The sequence below is a fragment of the Pteronotus mesoamericanus genome, unplaced genomic scaffold (genome assembly GCF_021234165.1).
Source record: "Pteronotus mesoamericanus isolate MK-2021 breed Mesoamerican mustached bat unplaced genomic scaffold, CSHL_Meso_final scaffold_45, whole genome shotgun sequence".
Lineage (NCBI taxonomy): Eukaryota > Metazoa > Chordata > Mammalia > Chiroptera > Mormoopidae > Pteronotus > Pteronotus mesoamericanus.
Window position 1 is genome coordinate 5,546,152 of NW_026555317.1, and position 19,599 is coordinate 5,565,750.

The following is a 19,599-nucleotide window of genomic DNA, read 5'->3' on the forward strand; positions in this document are numbered from 1 at the left end:
TTGGAAGCAGTTTAGGGGGGCAAATGAGAAGAGGGAGCGGTGGAGATGGCAGCAGGGAGAGGCCATGAGGGAGAGGCACGGTAACAGCAGCTTAACGTGAAAGCCAACATTAGCCAAGGCAGGAAATTATTAAAAATAGACACAAGGATTAAAAAAACTTGGGCAGGTCACCTAATGGAGTGCAAAAATACTACAATTTTCATTAGTCCGAAAGGTATTTCTTTTATAGACTAGACAATAAGGGGCACATATAATAATGAAATAACTTGGCAGGTCATCAAAGAAAGTTAAATTCTATGCCTTATCTTCTGTTTGAAAGGTCAAGAAGGCAATACAATTTTTTAAAAGACATCTATAAAATAATAGTTAAAGCTAAAAAGTTTGGTCAAAATTCTCTCAGTTCTGATCATTCCTTTACCTTGTGCTCTTGTCTACACTGAGGCACTCCTTTTCAAACTATATCATATTGCAGAATTTTCTATTCAGCCTCTGTGTGAGGGCACACTCTCAGGGGTAGGCAGATATAACTTTCTGGGACAAAACACCCACTTAGGACAAGGGAACCATCACATTCCTATAAGAAGTGACCATGCTTGACACTCTCATCCCAATCTATATTGCCCAATCTTTCCTGAAAGTCCCCTTCTCCTTGCTCCCACCTAAGACTTGCTCCCACCTAAGACTTGCTCCCACCAAGAAGACTTCAATGCTCTGGTAAAAATACAAACTGAATGTAAGGTATAAAATCACATTGTAAGGTATAAAAATGTCAAATCACTATATTGTACACCTGAAACTAATATAGCCATTACAAGATTGTATACCAACTATACTTAAATTAAAAAAATAAATACATACATACATACATAATCAATCAAACCTTTGAGGGACTCAAGCCTACATTTTTACCTGCATGCCCCCGTGGAGTTAAGGTTCAAGGATCACAGAGACACCAATTACTCACCTTCCCCCAGTTTGGCAAAGTCCTTGTTTAGTAGTTCTTCAGCTGTGAGTTTGGAGAAATTGTCATCATCAAAGGGATTCCACGTAGAACCTTCTGAAGGATTATAAACGTTTTGCTGGGAGGTCCGAGGAGAACCTGATGGAGTGGTGGTTGCAGACCTAGGTATGTTCCCACCCCGACGAAAAAAAAACAAACAAAAAACAGGTAAAAGTTGAAAAGGGTCAACTTATTTTAACTTTGTTTCAAGATCAAATTCTCTTCTGAATCAAACCATTATTTTCCACAGTGGTTTCCTAAAAGGGCTTTCCACAGCAAGTGGGCAGTTTCCACAGACCCTGTTCCACTGTGTAAAATAAATGTCTCCATTTCCTTCCTGATTCACTATCTCCCACCACTTCTTTAATCTCTTGCTTAGATTTTTGGCTTCGTCTGCAAATCCTTTCAATTCAAGATCCCAAAGCAACCTATTCTTAGGCTTGTGCATCTTATGGTACCCACTGTAACCCACAATAACACATCCAGAAGGTCTGCAACAGATGCCTGTTAAAGCTGCCTTCCATCTGTCAGATCAGCATGTATAGAACCAAGAGCCACCATCAGTGGTCACCACCACAGTTAAAGAGAAATAAAGACACTTACCACTATTTTGTGCTTCTAAGTATCATCAACTAATTTTATTCTAAGTCTTTCGATGCCTTTTACAATTTAGCTAAGGAGTTAAAAAATTTTTAACTTAGAGTGCATGGTTCCAAGAGAGCTGAGGGCCTGAAATTGCATTTACTCCACAATCACTCATTGCAATCTACTTGGTTCAGGCACAGAGCCAGTCACTGGAATTACAGGGCTGATTAAGACATAACCCTTATCTTGGAGGAACTCTAAGGCTAGGTCAGCTAGACACAGTCATATAGACATACGCATAAATAATGATAATGCAATGTGATACATGCACAGCAAAATTATAAATGACACCAGAGGAAGGGTCAAAGAAAAGATAATCTCTGGCATGGATCTTGATGAATAAATGAGCATTTCCTTGGTGGACAAGGAGGATAGTGTAGTTAAGTGAGACAGGATAGGAAGAACAAAGCACTCGTGAAGATAGAGAATGACAAGTCCACCAATGTGATACAACAAGCCTTGGTCTATTAACCAAGTCCCCTTGGTAATGAGTTCGGATATTATCCAACAGGCTATGGGGAACCAATGAAAGATTTTCAGCATGAAAACTTGGTCAGATCAAGAATTTAGGAAAAAACTGTGTAAAGCACAGAATAAATGAAAAAAAAAAAATGGAAACAGTGTGGCAAGTAGGAAATTATTTCTTAAGATCAGTATGGTTTATGAATTATAGGAAAAGTCAGTTTCTTATTAAACACAGAAGCACACCAATGCATATAAATCTATACAAATCTACATACATATGCAAAGAAATACACAGTAATAACCCACGGCAGACTTTGCCCACAAAGTAAGAAGAATAAAGGAGAAGCATCACATACTTGGACTTATTGAGACTGGCCTCAGCTGCAGCTGCCTGGAGCAGCTGGGTTGATTTGCTGGCAGGGACCCCGAAGACTGCACTGTGGGTTACATCACTGAGAATCCGCCTGTGTCCAGCACGTTGGGTCTTGGGGGATGATGGAGGAGTGAGAGATCCAAGTTTCTGTCCTTGGACGGCAGGAGGTGGCGTTGTCTGAACTGTTGGCTGTTGTCTTACTGGGGCTTGAATCTGCTAGGAAGAGATACGAAAAATGTTCCAAAACAAAGGCAAAAGGAAAAACAAATAAACAGATAAACATAACCAAAAATGCCACAGGAGAACTGACATAGAACTCAAATGGCTGAGTTTTTCAATAACACCCAGAAAGAAAACAAACCAACTAGGCTTTGACAACCTGAACAGCAAGTTTGGGACTGATACCAACATAGCATTTATCTGGTACTTACATGTACGAAGGGGAACACCCCCAAAAACCCAGAATTTATTTATAAAAATGTGTGCATTTATTTTTACATGTTTAAACTTCAGCCACCTTAAAAGTACTCTCCATTTTATACAATACACCTATAGAGACATTTTTTCAACTGCTCCAAACATTTTTTGAACTTGTCAATTTTGATGTCTTTTAGTGCTTCTGATGTTGTTTTGTTTCATCTCATCCATATCAGCAAAACTTTCTCCTTTGAGGACGTTTTTCATCCGGGGAAACAAAAAAATCATTGCTCGGGGTGAGACTGGGTGAATAGGGAGGGTGGGCATGGGGGTCATGCTGTTTTTGATCAAAAACTGCTGATCATACAGCGTGGTGTGGGCAGGCATGCTGGTAAATCACCCATCATGAAATGGGCAAAGGCTCTTAAAGAGTCTTAAAAAAAAACAACAATTCACTGAAGCTGAATACAGCCTCTCACAACAATGCCAGCTGACACACTGGTACAGATGGGTTCCTAGAACACTCACCTAGCAGGGGTGTCCGCACTACAAGGGGTCTGCTCTCCAGCAGATAATTTCGGGGTTTTTGGTCCCCCTTTGTAAATTTTGATCTTCATCAGCAACAATACATAGGGTAACCATATGCAATTTAGCCCATAACCTAAGACTACAGAAGCTATTCCTACCTCTCAAAATCTAGAACACATCCTAAAGAACCACTTTCTGCCTCTGGGATCACACAGGAACTTGTTCAGAATGTCTTCAAATGACAGGCTTTAAGTATTCTACAATCACAGAAGTCAATGAAGCCAAACCTTCAGCTAAAATACATTTGAGCTGAATAATTTCTGCTAAGAGAAAACTGACTCTCTGACATAGCTCAGACTGCTAGTTTGGAATAAGTTAGGTAGAATTCCACTGTGATTAATAAATGGAAGTGTTTTTCATTGTTATTGTTGTCAATACTCTTTATTTCATTGATAGGATGGGTCTATAATATTTTATGTCTGCAGCAACACGTGAGAAAACGAACAGCACTAGGGCAGTGGGATTAACCTGTTCTAACCATTGATTTGGAAATGGCATCAAAGAACCAGAAAGGGAATATAAGAAGAAGGAAGAAAAAATTTAAAAGCCCTTGATGATTATTGAATGTCAATTATAATTGAAAAATTAAAAAAAAAGTAAAAATAAAATAAATGTAAAAAAATGTCCTTGGTAATTGAGCTAATAGCACAAGAACCCTTGAGATGTGAGCCATATTCAGAAGACAGGACAAAGTGTCACCACAGAAAAAAACAGGGGGAACATCTTTGTCGCCACATGGTTAGTCTTGAAGCATAAGTCACGATCTACAAAATGTTGTATCAAGAAAATGAGCAAAAAAATGTTAAGAAGTCCATCTAACACTTTTCCTTAATTTTATCAATCTGAGATAAAATGACTTAGAACATTAAGTGCCTCAGATACTTATCCCTTCCCTCCAGCCTCTCATCTCTGATTAAAGCTGTCTCTCCATGCTGCAGCTCAGTTCCCACATTCTGTGTCTACAAGGGTAGTCCCTGAGAGAGATTAAGGAAACCAGAATGCATAGCAACTTGGGCCTGGATGCTGACAACCTGAGATTTTCTGTCCTTACACTGACTCAGACTTTGAATTTTGTTGAGGCACACTACATGCATGTGTGAGTACACAGTCCCTTCACCAATAGGTTGAATAATACAATGTAAGGTTACAGCATCAGTCAAACTATGTTTAGAGTGTAAAGCGACTGACCAGAGCTCCAGCTTCACAACTTCCTTTGTGGGTCCAGGATTGGAGGAGCCAGCCAAAAGCCAGTAACCATAGGGACCAGAAAAGCTGTAAGGACAGAACTAGATTTGCACATTTCTTGAAGTCTGAAAAGGTTACTTAACTGTTGAGTCTCTAATTTGAAGAGTCCAGACTACCTGGAGAATATTTCTCCTCCTCTTTCCTAGAAGAGGTATCTACACTCAGCACCCTGAGAATACAGGTGTTTCTACCATGAGGACATCGTCCCCTAACATAGCAATCTACTAATACAAACTGGCTCCAACCTGTTCACTACTCCTCACAACAACCCTGTCTGGTGGATAGTTTTATTTGCATTTAGAGTATAAAAATGTGAGAGTTGAAAGGGACTTTAGAGAAGAGAGATTCTCGAAGAAAAGATTCGCTTTAGAGGAGATGAGATCAAGGCCCCCAGAGTCTTAGTGCTCACTCGGGTCACAGGATCAATTGAGGACAGAATCTGTTTCTTAACTGCAATTCAGGACTTTCTTTTCTGCACTATGATGCCTCCTCATCCAAAGACAGAATTAGGAAGGGGGAGAAGGGAGAAACAGATCACAGAGGGAGGAGAGGCGAGGCAGACTCAGATGTTCATTTTACTAAGTATTTGCTTAAAAAACAAAATACATAATTATAAAAGTAGTACAATCACATCAAGAAATTCAACAATATAGATACAAAGAGAATAAAATCACCCAGACTTCCATTTCACTACTCTAATACAACTGTTCTTACCTCTTTTGCATCGTATATTAAGTTTCTCTTCAAGTACATACTGTTTCCATAATTTCACACCTCAACATTATCTTATGAGCATTTCAATACTATTGTACAGACTTTATAACTATGATTTTTAAAAAAATATTTTCTTTGTTTTTAGAGAGACGGGAAGGAAGGGAGGAAGACAGGAAGAGAAACATCAATGTCAGAGAGAAATATCAACCCATTGCCTCTCATGCTCTGACTGGGAATCAACCGGCAACCTTTGGCTTTGTGGGATGGCGTCCAACCCACTGAGGCACACAGGCCAGGGCTATAACCATGACTTCTAATGGCTGCAGTCAGGTTCCTGAAGTATTTAGGTTGCTTTCATTCTTATTATTAATAAGGCGACCATAAACATCTATTGTATATGGCCATTTCCCTTTGCAGATTATTGTTTTAAGACGGCTGTAGTGTACACTTTACATTAATTCACTTACTTCTCTAGGTAAGTCCTGTCAAGGGTCATTGGAGAAAAAGATGGTCAGAGGTGGGAAGCTCTCTGGCCTCTGGCACGGGCATGTCCTTCTCAGTTCCCTCTCCATCCTCTTAACAAACTACAATGAGCAAAGTGCTCAAAGCATTTTTTCATCCAAAGAACATGGAGAAGGTTCATTCCCAAGAGAGTGGGTACTTTTGTCCAGGGATAGCAGAGAGAACTCCATAAGAAGTGTGGTCAGTGGCAGTAGATCATTTCATCTCCCTGGATGAGCACCTGCTATTATTATCATCCTGAACGCAGATCAGGACTCTTCTTGTCCAGCTCTGCTACTATCAGTCTGTGTGTCTTGGGTAATGACTTTCTAGGCTATGACTCAGTTTTCAATTCCATAAAATGAGGGGACTGGACGAGGTAATTAAGATCTCAACTAGCTACATCATACAATCATTTTTTAAAGGCTTTTTATCACTTAACGAGAGGGACTTCATCTCTTCTTAAAAACAGAGAGTAGCTATCTATCTCACGCCTGCAGGAAGACTGAGCAATTTCAGAAACCAAGCTGTAAAGACACTGAACACACACTTAGCTGAGACTTAAAGAAGAAAATCTATTTACGGCACTGCTTTCTTTTGAAGGAATGTAGCTTTTCTGGGTTATGATGGGTGACAAAACTCTATTAGAAATCAATCCTCAAAAAGATGGTTTCCTACTTTTCCTTTGTTCATCTAGTAGTTGGACTTGCCTAGGAATAAGACAGTAGCTGTGATATTCCACTGGGTGAGTATGGAAAATGTTTTCTTCTATCACTATAAAATGATCTATCACCATCCCTCAGAAAACTGTGAGACAGAATTATGGCCAAAGCACAACATGCCCGAAGATGCTGAAACAGTTGAGGTCAGTGAGAAGAGGATGTAGGGATTCTGATGCTCTACTCAGCCATTATCTAAAAGTGGACATGCCCAATTTCTAAACTGACAAGATGGCTCAAGCAATACCTAACTGGATACTGTGGTGTTCAGTGGGATTAGGCCATGGCAAACGGTCCCAAGCAGTCAGGCCCTCTTGAAGGGCGCTGTATGAAATACTTAACTGAGATGCCAGTAATACCATCCAAGACAAAGAGTAAATGAAACACTGTCAGAACTCAGGGTAAATGTGGTGGCTCACGTGAATCTCCAAAGACAGAAACGGCCACAATAGTCAAACTGTGCCTTGAAGAAAGGAAAGGGAGTAATTTCAAACCTACCCTAGGTCTTTGACTGCTCAACACAAGAGACAATGAACAGCTCTTTCCTAATTTCAAAGTAACAAATAAAAATGTTCATCTTCATCAATAGCCTAGAATCATTTTTTAAAAACCTCTACCGCCTCAACAGAAGAATACCTCATCCCGTTATTGGGCATATCAAGAAAAGATCAAATATTTAACCACAAGGATTGGGGGATCAGCCTAGCCCTCATCCAGAGGTCATCACACCAACTGCTACAGTCTCTTTCTCAAGCCCTCACCGCATGTTCCTCTTCTTTTGCACTCTGAGCCCTGGCTAATTCTTACCGCGGGCTCCTGAGCAGGGGATGGCTGTGGGGCTGCGGCCGGCTGTGCCTGGGGCTGCTGTACTGCTCCCGCAGCGGGCTTCTGCTGCAAGGCGGCCTGCTGAGTCAGCAGCTGCTGTGGATGCAGGGTTGTGACGAGCTGCTGCTGCTGCTGCTGCTGCTGCTGCTGCTGCTGGTAGAAGTTCTGTATCAGCTGCTGTTGAGAGCTTCCTTGAGACACCACAGGGAACTGGGCAACTGCTGGCTGCTGAGTTGCTGGGTGTACTGCCTGAAACTGAGCAGGAGGAAAGGGGCAAGAAATGAGGAGGTAAATAAAAGCCTGTCTCAGAGTAATATTCTGAATGTTTCAGTAACAACTAACACCAATGCTGAAGCCAAAGGCAAAGTAAGGCAGACATCTTTCAGCTTGGCCTGAAACTCATGAGGGGAACCCAAGGACATTAAAACAAACACAGCAGCACCTGACACTGCCAGGCTCCATCCACTGCACTATGCTGCCTCTTGTACCACAGACTGGCCTCCAGGTGGCTTTCTATGCCTCGCCTGAGGGTGTCCATCCCATTACACATCTGTGATTCCATATGCTGGAGTGTAACAGAAGCTAATAAATGACCTCCCAATCACAGAAGTAATTCTTTTTATAAAGGGATCCAGCAGTAGCCAAGATTAAAATTCTTCCCTAGAAGAACAGGGTGAAGGAATGACGACACTGAAAAGAATAACTTAAATGTTAACCCAACTATTAAAGTCATCTCTTTCTGAAAATTATTTACCAATAGCTCTACTTTATTAACTCTCCATCTTTAAACATTCAAAATACTCAGATTACTACACTTAGTGACATTTTATTTTATACTGGTAATGAATTGTGTCAAGTTATATTCTCTTGTAAACATCCTAAAAATGGGGAAATTTCTTTTATGTCTCTCTACTCCTCACTAAGGACTATGTGCTGGGCACACAACTAGAGCTATAACAAGGGTCTACTGATGAACAAAACTCAAGATGTTGTCTTTGAACATCCTAAACAGTGTTACTTAGTAACTGAGCTAACTGAGAGGATATTGTTTGTCCACTGGAATAAAGTTAAAGGGTTAGCAAAGAAGCAAATGACCGTAAATAGCTGCCTATTTATAACTGTAAAATGCTGGAAAAAACCAAATGTCTATCAACAGGGGATGGTGGAATAAACAATCCTATACATCTTCAGAAGGGAACAATCTCCAGTTATAAATAGGAATGAGGACTACCTCTAGCTATGGGGATGGAGGGGATAGAATTTTACAGATTTAACTTTAAAACTATGTAAATATTTTACACTTTCGCAAAACAAAATTAAGCCAAAATTTAAAAAAGTAATAACTAAAAATCAAAAGCAAAATGAAGCAAAGAAAACTGTGTATCAAATTAATAGCCAAACTCCCCAGAAAATAGTGTGCTAAACATTCTAAGAGAAAAAGGGGCAAAAAAGTCCTTAACTATTTTCAGTAATCCTACTAGTATTGTTATCTTGAAACTCTAAGTCAATTAAGTAATTATGTTAATGTTATCAGGAATCAAGATCTCCAGATTAGAAAAATACAAATATACAATCCAAGAAGTTAAACAAAAATCCTATAATTGCACATCTGAATTTGGAATATAAATTTGAATTTATGGTATATATTCTATTAACAAAGCAAAAATATATTTGCTAATTACTGCCCACTGAAAAGGGCTAAAAACAATAACCAACCCATCAGCAAATGAGCATCTCTAGTACCAAGACTGTGGTCTCTAAATACCATTTCCATGAAAAGGAAACAAAGCTCCTTTGAGAAATGGCTGATTCGAGGTTAAGGGCAGAATGAGCCTGGAACAGCCTGTTTTACTGAACAGGAAGGAAACCATGAAGACTACTGGAGTTGCAACCAAAGGACCCAGGAGCCAATTTGAAGAGACTTTCACTGGACAAAGCTGGGATGATTTAAGCATCAAAATAAACAATATTTTTAAAACTACAATGTATAGAAACATATCAGTTATGTTAGGATCTATGAGTTCATAATGATACTAAAACAAAAACCTCATTGTTCACCTTTGGATGATACTAGGAAGAAACTCATTTGAACCTGGTAAACAGAGAAGAAGAATCATGCATTTTTCCTGCCTTTTCTTTTCTGCATAAATATTACCTCAGTGTAATCAAACAGTTGATGAAAAAAGTCCTTCATAGATAAATCCAGCCCCTACATAAAAAGGAAATGCTAGAATACTACCGTTTTGCCATCCCTAATGAATTAATGGGCTTAGGAAATGATCAGCAGTGCCGGCTAAGCTGATGAGGTACATCAGATGGTTGGAGCAGATGGACAACAACAAACCCAGTGACTGATCATAATAGTATTAGAAGAGAGGACAGCGAGACATTATAGGTCCCTGATGTGACATAACCAAAGAAACAAAGAACAATAACACTGAATGGAATGTTGAACAAGCCTCAGGAAATTAGCAGTTTACATAGGGGATGGAGAAACATATTAAATGTCATTACAGGGATGTCATTAGCCAACTCCAGAAAGTGGGAAATTCTACAGGACAAGCGAACCAACTTAAAAAAAAAAAGAAAGTGAGAGAAAAGAAGGAGAGGGTACTTATGGTTAAAACGGGACTTAAAAGGTATTTTAATCATTATAAAATAAAAATGTTCAAAGTAAAAAATGTGAAGAAAATATGAAAAGATAATGAAAGAAAAAGCAACTAAATATAACATACGGACTTTGTTTGGGTCCTGATTCAAACAATCTAACTTACACCATGAGACATAAGAAAGGATTAAACACTACTAGATATCTGTTAAGAAATTATTGTTATTTTGTATGTTGTAGCTATGTCATGAAAAAAAAAAGTCCTTAAAAATTAACTCCCTTCCTGAGGTTCCTCAGTCAGGTGAAAAATTCCCCATGGCCTGAGAAGAAAGGTGAAAGGGGTGAGTGATCCAGTGATTGCTCCACTATGCACAGCCTTCTAGGACCTGCATTTGGAAGAGGCAGCGATGTGAACGTTAACAGCTCTCTGTCTTCCCAAGGCAGATTCCTGCACTTAGTGGGCCTTTCACAGTGACGGCTCCCATACTCAAAGCAAAGGTCACACTATGACCACCTTACCTGTTGAGCCTGGGCCTGCTGCTGCTGGTAAAACGTGCCTGCTGGCTGCTGTGATGGCGGTGGCGGCTGCTGTTGCTGTTGCTGCTGCTGCTGCTGCTGCTGCTGCTTGAGGAAGAGCTGCTGCTGGTGCTGGGGTGTTGCCTGGGCCTGAGTGGGCAGACCCTGGGCAGGAGTGGAAGGCGTCTGCTGTGAGGTGGGTGGAGCCGGTGGCTGCTTGGGCTGCGATTGTGGTAGAGGTTGGCTAGATGGGGGCTGGGTTTTTGGTTGGGAAACACTGGCTAAAAGACCAGGCTGATTGCTGGATCCTGCAAAGAGAATAAACTCCACATAAGGGCTCAAAATTCTTCCAGACAAAAACAACATCCCTTCTTGTCAAAGTAAGAAAGAGGGTGTGGTAAGTGGACAGATAATCCCAAAGTCCATGTGCTCCTCACTGTCTGTACCTGGAAGGTCCTTCCTTCTTGCTAATCTATGTGCTTCATATTTTTCAAAACAAGGTTCAATAACAAAGTTCTATACTTGTCTCCTTCAGAAACTCTTCCTTTATTCACCATCCCATTTAGTCAATTAGTCCTTTAGTCCTGAGTATCTACAAATTCAATTAGCCTTTGATGCCACTGTATATAAACACAATCTTTGCACTTGTTGGCATGCTGCAGAGTAAAAGCATTCTTTGATCTTTCAAAAAAAGATTTTATTAATTTATTTTTAGAGAGAGGGAAAGGGAGGGAGAAAGTGAGGGAGAAAAACATCGATTGGTTGCCTCTCATACACCCTCAACCGGCGACCTGGCCCACAAGCCAGGATGTGCCCTGACCAGGAATAGAATCGGTGACCTTTCAGTTTGCACAACAGTTTTCAACCCACTGTATCATGCTGGTCAGGACTGATGTTTTATATGTAGATTACATGATCCCAGTCTAGATGCCTTGTAAGCAAATGACTACCAAATTCACCAAAAGCAGTTTATTGGTAAGGGAAGTATGGCTGAGTTCAGTTACTTGATAATTTGGATCAATCCTCTTTGTGAAACTAAACTCAGTCACCTTACTAGAAACAAAATACCAAAACACAGAGTGGTGTGACAGATACTTCAAAAGACAGCATTGAAGAAACAATTCCTCTGGGTAAAAAAGGGCTGCGTCTGGGTTCTTTAAAGGCAAGAGAAGTATATGAAACAAAGAGGTAAATATGGGATGAGTGGAGCAAGCTACAAAATTGGGGCAAGAACTAAAGAAAAAACAGAGACAACAGGCTTCAGTAATCTTGGTGATCCCCTGCAGAATTCAAAGACAGGCCTCCCCTTTTGCCAGCCCCCTACCATACAATTTCAATGGCAGCTTACTTCTAGTTCCTCAAGGAAAACCATGATTTTTTATGTGCCTCCACATTCCATTCCTGAAGCAAATCAGGCATTCCAAGGTCTCTCTATTATCCAGGATAACAAAGAGGTATACCAAGTTTCAAACCACCCTAGGAACCGACCTGCAGCCTGCGGTGGGGGCTGAACCGTGGCCCTCTTTCGAGGTGTCAGTGCTGGCTGGATGGGAAGGATTCCTGGGTTTGGCTGAGTCTGCCCAGCTTTAGGCCTCTGGCGGGGCGCAATGGAAGTCTCTGTGGTGGGAATGGGATCTGTCAGTCTAGAACAGGAAAAGAAAAAACAAAGATTCATATTAAAGTGGAAAAATATAGGAGGGGCAGGCAGAATACATGATGGATTAGCTTTCCCCTTGACAGTCACCCAAACCTTCCAGGTCTGTTTAATGAACATTTCCCAGAGGGTGTTATGAGGTGTTATAAATGGAATTTTTATTGGTAAATAAGTTTTAACATACTGATTAAAATATTGAGCAGATTTCTTTACAGCAGAACCTTTCATGTGTGAGCATGGATAGAGAACCTCAAAGAAAGCACCATACAGAATGCAGTGTTTCTCAAATTTATTTGACTGTGGGATCCTTTTACCTAACACTTCCTAGAATTTCCCAAAATACACTTTAGGTGATGGTGCAAAGAGGGTTTTGAAGCAGGTGGTTTTCAGAAATAGAGAAACTCAAACTTGGTTAGAATGAGCTGTCAAAATGGCTTCCCTACTGTAAAAAGTATGCAAATAAGTTAATGCAATAAGGCAACTAAAAGGAATAAATAATTCAAGATGAAGGATTTGGGGAGTGTGACAGGAACTCCATTTCCTCCAACAGACATTGCTTTTTTCCATGGTAATACAATATTTAGCTGGACATAGAGTCACCCAAAGTAAAAATCAAATTGCCCAGTCTGTCCTGTCATCAGGTGTGGCCAAGTGTCTAAATTCTGGCCTTACATGGGATGTAATCAGATTGTTATGTGGCAGTTTCTGGAAACCTTAAGAAATAACTGGTACATCCTTCTGTCTCTCTTTTTATTTGGCCGTTCCTTGATCCCGCTGCTTGGAATAGGGATGCTGCCATATGGGCCCATGAGGTCACGGCCACAGCCAGGGCCGCGGCAGAATGGTGAGCTTGAAGAAGCCTGGGCACCTGAGGGCCTTGTGGAGCAGAACTGCCCCTACCAGCCCTGGACTACTTACCCTCAGATTTTGTTTACATAAGAGAAAAAAGCAGACATTATCTTACATAAGTCACTATAATTTTGGACTTTGTATAACTCATAACCAAATCTAGCCCAAATTAATATGGGTAGGACTGCTGTGCGGTCTGCTTCCTCCTTGTGATGGTGCTCCACCCCAGGTGGTGGCTTCCATTCATTTAAAGCAGTCCAGGCAGCTGGCTACTACCCAACTCAGATCAGAGGGGCTGTCCTTTGAAAACGCACTTTCGGAACTACAGCCGAGGTTAAGGCTAAAATAAACAAGCTTCATGAATATTTCCAAAATATGTCTGGCACAGCCTCCATGAAATGCGAAAAAGGAAGCAAAGTAGCTGGTCCCACATGCTTCCCCGTGACATACCTCCATGGTATTTCATTCTGGGCCCTGAGGTTTTTCACCAGCATCGTGCTAGACCAGAAATTTTCAACCCTTTTCATCCCATGGCCCATGAAAACGAATCACTAAAATTCTGCGGTACACCAAAAAATACATTTTTTTGCTGACCTGACCAAAAAAATAGGTATTATTTTGATTCATGGACACCAAATGGCTATTGTTGTGTTGGCTGTTGCCATTTTCTTAAAATTTGACAATCTAAGGGAATAGAGGTCAGGAATGGACATCAAATGCATCAATGAACATGAAACCATTTTATAAAATGCAGAGTGCTCAAGCCATCCGTTTGTATGGGTCTCAACATGCTGCGAGAAAATACTGACTGTGAAGCTAGGAGATCTGACTCTAAGTTGTCCTCACTGTGTGATCTTGGGCAAATCACTTAACGTACAGAGTACAAAAAGTGTGGATGCTGGAGGTCTGGTTCTTTTACTAATAGCATAGTGACTAACTGCCTTGGGCAACTTACAATTCTGAGTCTGGTTTCTAATCTGTAAAATGAAAATAACAGCCTCATAGATTTGTTTTAAAGGGGGAAAAAGCTATCTTATTTATGTAAAGTACCTATTATGTTATCTGGTATATATGATGCCTCAATGAATAGTGGTCACTTTAAAAAAAGAGTTAGGAAGAAAAACCCACCTATTGGGACAAGGGAATAAATATGATCAAAATGATATCACTATAAATTACAGATAGGACAACTTAGACCCAAATCTCTTTGCAGCATTATTGAGGTCCATACGAATTAACACTCTGGGAACTCTGCAGTTTATAAAAGAGTTTCAAAGTCATTTTATGCATTTGACATTAACATCTGCCTTACGATGTAGGTACTGTTTTATCCATTTTATACCACAGAGTACCACTCAAACATTAATTGCTATTATCATTTTTATAAAAGTGTATGCTTTGTGGGAAGAGATCCTTGCTTAGCCTCAGCAATACCATGTTCGGGCCTAGTACAGATGGCCATAAACCCAAAATACTACATTATTAAATCAGCCCCAGAAGCAATTCCCAGAAGTGAGCAAGGCAGAACTTACACAAGAAATAAGCACACCACAAAGTAACAACATGGAGATAGTTTGCTAAATTTGTTAAAAACCAAAGTCTCATTACTTTAGAACCACAGCAAGAAGCATTCTATAAATATTCAAGAATTTTTCAATGCAGAAGTTATTTTACTGTTCTATAAAAATTCACATATTCCCATCCAGGGTTTTTGTTGATAATTTGCTGCTAACATTTCCTTGCCATGGGAGTGTGGTAGAAAATAGAGGGGTATAAGCATCTCTGGGACTCTCCTCAGAATTTGCCACTTGGAAGGCAGAGCAGCCATGAGGATGTGTCCTGAAGACCTTCAAAAGTAAGTGGTATAAAAGGACCAAGCGCCTCTGCTGCTGTGCTCCTGATATCCATTGCGACTGCTGTGTTTGCCCGAGGCCACACTTTCCATAGGCTGCTCCCAGTCTTACTATCCTAAGGCAGGGACCATTCCTGGGACAAAGGATTCCCCAACACCCTTGGCGAACCTTCCTTAAACTCTGTGGCAATTTTTAGGTCACTTCCACCCAACTTTCTCCTCCTTCTCTCTGGGTCAGACTTACATCGCCTTCTGATGGCTCTCCCAGCCTTTCCTGGCTCCCACCCTATTTTCTCCCTCAGGGGCACTTCCCCAAATAAAATCCCAGCCTCTTTAGTTTTCTCTTAGCATCTGCTTCTTGGAAGATCCTAGGTTACACAGAATGTGAGTAGCTAAGTTCCATAGGCTCTTTGGCTACTCATAGACTCTGCTTTGACCTGTACTTTCATAACATGGCTAGACCCATAGTGAGTAAAAAGGAAAGGGGGGTGGAAGATTAGGGTGCTTAAGGAGGCTAATAAACAAAGGCCAGGACACTTGTTTAGGATACTCTTGTACTAGCAATATTTAAAGTCTGCTGTTGTCTCCTCCCTGAATGCCCCTGCACCTATTCCCAAGCAAGAGAAATTGCTATGGAGTGTTAGATCATCTTTCAAATGTAGAGCACTGTATTTCATTATATTCCTCCCTGCACTCCCAAAGGACAGCTTCTGCCCCAAGGGCACCCTCCCATGCTGAGACAAAGGAGTATAAGAGGTGCTCACTGCGGCATTTCTTACCTGGCCTTTGGCTGGCTCTTCTTTGCAGCTGCCTCACTGGCTTTCACTGGCTCAGGGAGCTTTGCAGGAATGGGAGAGTTCTATAGAATTCAAAGAAAAATTTTAAAAAGAACATCAGATTTCTCTGTAAAAGAATAACCAGCATGATTTGGCTGATGGAAATATGTGTTGGGGTTCTTCCAGAATGGCTTCCAGACTCTGATCTCTGGTAGAGAGAAGGGAAGTTAACCAAAAGCATATCCCACTGGACTTGGCCCCAGTCAAGACGCAAAGCATCTGAGAAGAGGACAGAGCAGCCTGCCTGCAGCACACTCCTATGCTGTCCTTCTCAACCTTTTGTATGGCTAAGGTCACTGGGGCTTTATCTCAGTACCTTTCTCTCCCAATAGCACAGCTTAGAAATGATGTTAAGAAAGGAACAGAAAGAGATGTCTGCAACCTATATTACATTTAAGCCCTCAGCTAGATATTAGATAAGTTAGAGCTGACTATTGTGTCAGACCGGGATGCGTTCAGTCTTCTAGTTAGAATGATGGAAGAAGACCACAGCCACAGTGTATCTGGTTGCTGAGCCAGCACCTCTTCCCAGCACATGAGGCTATACTCAGTCCACAGGCCAAGCAGAGCTCCTCCAGCTTGGATTCTGCACCATCTAATATTGTCTCTCGAGGGACCACTAATTGTCCCTAACCACAAGATCACTGTTGACCTCTGCTGAGGGAGTATCAAGTGACTCGAGACTTGTCAGGCTGACTTACTATAAAATAATTACCAATCTGAATGCTTCCAATTATATTTCATGCTACTTAACTGTGTGAATAGTAAAGTGGAATAGTAAAAGAAAACACAAGCATGTTAGGTTACTGTACAATATCCCTCATTTATTCTGGGAAACACAACAGAATACTAGTAATGAAATGGGCTTTCAAGGGGATGTCCCATTTCCTTCACATTTTCCAGGTGGTGAGAATTTCTGAAGAAAATGTCTCCTGCCTTCTCTTTCATCCTCCAAGTGTTCCTCTCCCCAGGGAAGAGGAACACTTGGCTTATAAGGCTGGAGAAAAAGGTAACTTGTCTGGCTTGCCCTTGCTCTCTCTCCTTTAGGGAAGAGACTGTCTCTCTAGGAATCAGCTGCTCACTGCTTGGTCATGAGGCTCTCATGTTAAGGAGTCTGACTGCTTGAGCTGCGTTGTCTGACTCAATCCTTTTTTTTTTTTTTTTGATACAAGGGAAATTCTTTTATATATATATTTTATATATATTTTTTATTGATTATGCAATTACAGTTGACCCATTTTTTTTCTCCCTTTCATTCCCCTCTGTCCTGCACCCCCACTCCCACAGGAATTCCCCTCCCTTTAGTTCATATTCATGGGTGTACATATAAGTTCCTTAGCTTCTCCATTTCCTATACTATTCTTAACCTCCCCCTGTCTATTTTGTACCTACCATTTATGCTTCTTATTCCCTGTACCTTCTCTGCCATTCCCCCAGCTCCCACTCCCCTCTAATGTTCATTTATGTGCTTCTGTTCTTGTTCTAGTTGTTTGCTTAGTTTTTATTTTTGTTTTTTTAGGTGCTGGTGTTGATAGTTACGAGTTTGTTGTCATTTTATTGTTCATAGTTTTTGATCTCCTATTTCTTAGATAAGTCCCTTTAACATTTCCTATAACAAGGGCTTGGTGAGGATGAACTCTTTCAACTTAACCTTATCTGGGAAGCACTTTATCTGCCCTTCCATTATAAATGATAGTTTTGCTGGATAGAGTAATCTAGGATGTCTGTCCCTCCCTTTCAAGACTTTGAATACTTCTTGCCAGCCCCTTCTTGCCTGCAAGCTTTCTTTTGGGAAGTCAGCTGATTGTCTTATGACAACTCCTTTGTAGGTAACTGTCTCTTTTTCTCTTGCTTTTAAGATTCTCTCTTTATCTTTAATCTTGGGTAATGTAACTATGATGTGCCTTGGTGTGTGCTTCCTTGGGTCCAACTTCTTTGGGTCTTTCTGAGGTTCCCGGATCTCCTGGAAGTCTGTTTCCTTCTCCAGGTTGGGGAAGTTCTCTTTCATTATTTTTTCAAATAAGTTTTCAATTTCTTGCTCTTCCTCTTCTCCTTTTGGCACTCCTATGATTCGGATGATTGGAACATTTCAAGTTGTCCCAGAGGTTCCTGAACCTCTGCTCATTTTTTTGAATTCTTGTTTCTTCATTCTGTCCTGGTTGAATGGTTATCTCTTTCTTCTCCTCCCAGTCATTGATGTGAGCCCTGGTTTCCTTCCCTTCATTGTTGGTTTCCTGTATATTTTTCTTTATTTCACTTTGTACAGCCTTCATTTTTTCCTCTATTTTGTGACCATACTCAACCAATTCAGTGAGCATCCTGATTACCAGTGTTTTGAACTGTGCATCTGATAGGGTGGTTATCTGTTCATCGCTTAGTTCTATTTTTGGAGCTTTGATCTGTTCTTTCATTTGGGCCATATTTCTTTGTCTCAGTGTGCCTGTTAAGTTGTAAGGGGCAGAGCCTTAGGTATTCCCTAGGGCAGGACAACTCTTTCTCTGTGTGTGATGCTGTAGGAGGGGCAGGGGTCCGAGAGGGAACAATGCTGCTTGCTTGGCTCTAGGCCAGCTTTCAGTCACTTCCCATTATCCACAAGCAAATTGGCCCTTCTGGTGCTGATTCCCAGGTGGGTGGGTTTGTATACATTCTAGGACCCTGTGGGTCTCTCCAACGAACTCTCCTGTGAGGTTGGGAGTCTCTCCCACCGCTGCACCCCCATAAGGTTTTTACAGCCAGAGGTTTTGAAGCTTTCTTTCCCCTGTGGTAGAACCCTGGATTGCTCAATCTCACTCCTCAGCTATTCCTCCCGGTTTATCTGCATGTAAATGTGGGACTGCCGGATCTGCCAGTTGCCACCTTGCCACACATCCTCTCTGTCCCAGCTGCTCATCTCCGCCTCTCCTACCGGTCTGGATAAATGTTTCTTCTTTAACCCCTTGGTTGTCAGACTTCCGTGCAGTTTGATATTCTGTCCGATCTGGTTATTTTTTGTTTTTAAATTTGTTGTTTGTCCTTCTTTTGGTTGTGCAAGGAGGCAAAGTGTATCTACCTGTGCCTCCATCTTGGCCAGAAGTCCAGGAAATTCTATTAAAGATTCTAATCATGTTCAGAGAAAGCTAGTCCAGATCATTAGTGAACACTTCTCAATTGTTTTTTCTAAAACTTCTTTTAGTTTGATACCAAGTCATGAACTTTGTAGCTTTTTAAAAAAAATTTTGTTTTAATTTTTAAAAGATTTTATTTATTTATTTTTAGAGAGAGGGGAAGAAAGGCAGAAGAGGGAGAGAAATGTCAATGCGTGGTTGACCCTTGAGCACCCCCTTCTGGGGAACTGGCCTGCAACTTGGGCATGGGCCCTGACTGGGAATTGAACTGGCAATCCTTTGGTTCACAGGCCAGCACTCAATCCACTGAGCCACACCAGCCAGGGCTTGATTTTTGAAAAATTAGATTTATTGGGGTAACTGGGTTAATAAGATCATGTAGGTTTCAAGTGTACATTTCTATGATACATGATCTGTATATTGTATTGTGTGTCCACCAGACAAAGCCAAACAATCTCCTATCTCCATATATTTGGCCCCCTTTACTGTTTACTACTCTCCCCCAGCCCCTTCCCTCTGGTAACCACCATACTATTGTCTGTGTCTATGAGTTTCAATTTTATACCCCACATATGAGTGGAATCACATGGTTCTTAGCTTTTTCTGACTGACTTATTTGGCTTAGCATAGATAGTATTCTCAAGGTCCATGTTGTCACAAATGGCAATACTTCATCTTTCCTTATGGA

The 19,599-nt window shown here is 40.9% G+C and overlaps 1 protein-coding gene across 6 annotated transcripts in view; it reads right to left on the bottom strand.

The window, feature by feature from the left end:
* The window catches only part of AAK1 (AP2 associated kinase 1), a 167,592-nt gene that overhangs the window by 39,666 nt on the left and 108,327 nt on the right, over positions 1-19,599 (bottom strand). For 4 of the 6 annotated variants that reach the window (XM_054593493.1, XM_054593492.1, XM_054593490.1 and 1 more), the window contains exons 10-15: positions 15,751-15,830; positions 12,105-12,259; positions 10,620-10,924; positions 7,475-7,747; positions 2,467-2,699; positions 965-1,122 (exon numbers count right to left, since the gene is read on the bottom strand). In XM_054593493.1, coding sequence (XP_054449468.1) covers positions 965-1,122; positions 2,467-2,699; positions 7,475-7,747; positions 10,620-10,924; positions 12,105-12,259; positions 15,751-15,830 — 1,204 coding nt within the window. The remainder of the gene's footprint in view (positions 1-964; positions 1,123-2,466; positions 2,700-7,474; positions 7,748-10,619; positions 10,925-12,104; positions 12,260-15,750; positions 15,831-19,599) is intronic. The other 2 variants (XM_054593491.1, XM_054593495.1) reach the window with 1 other exon arrangement.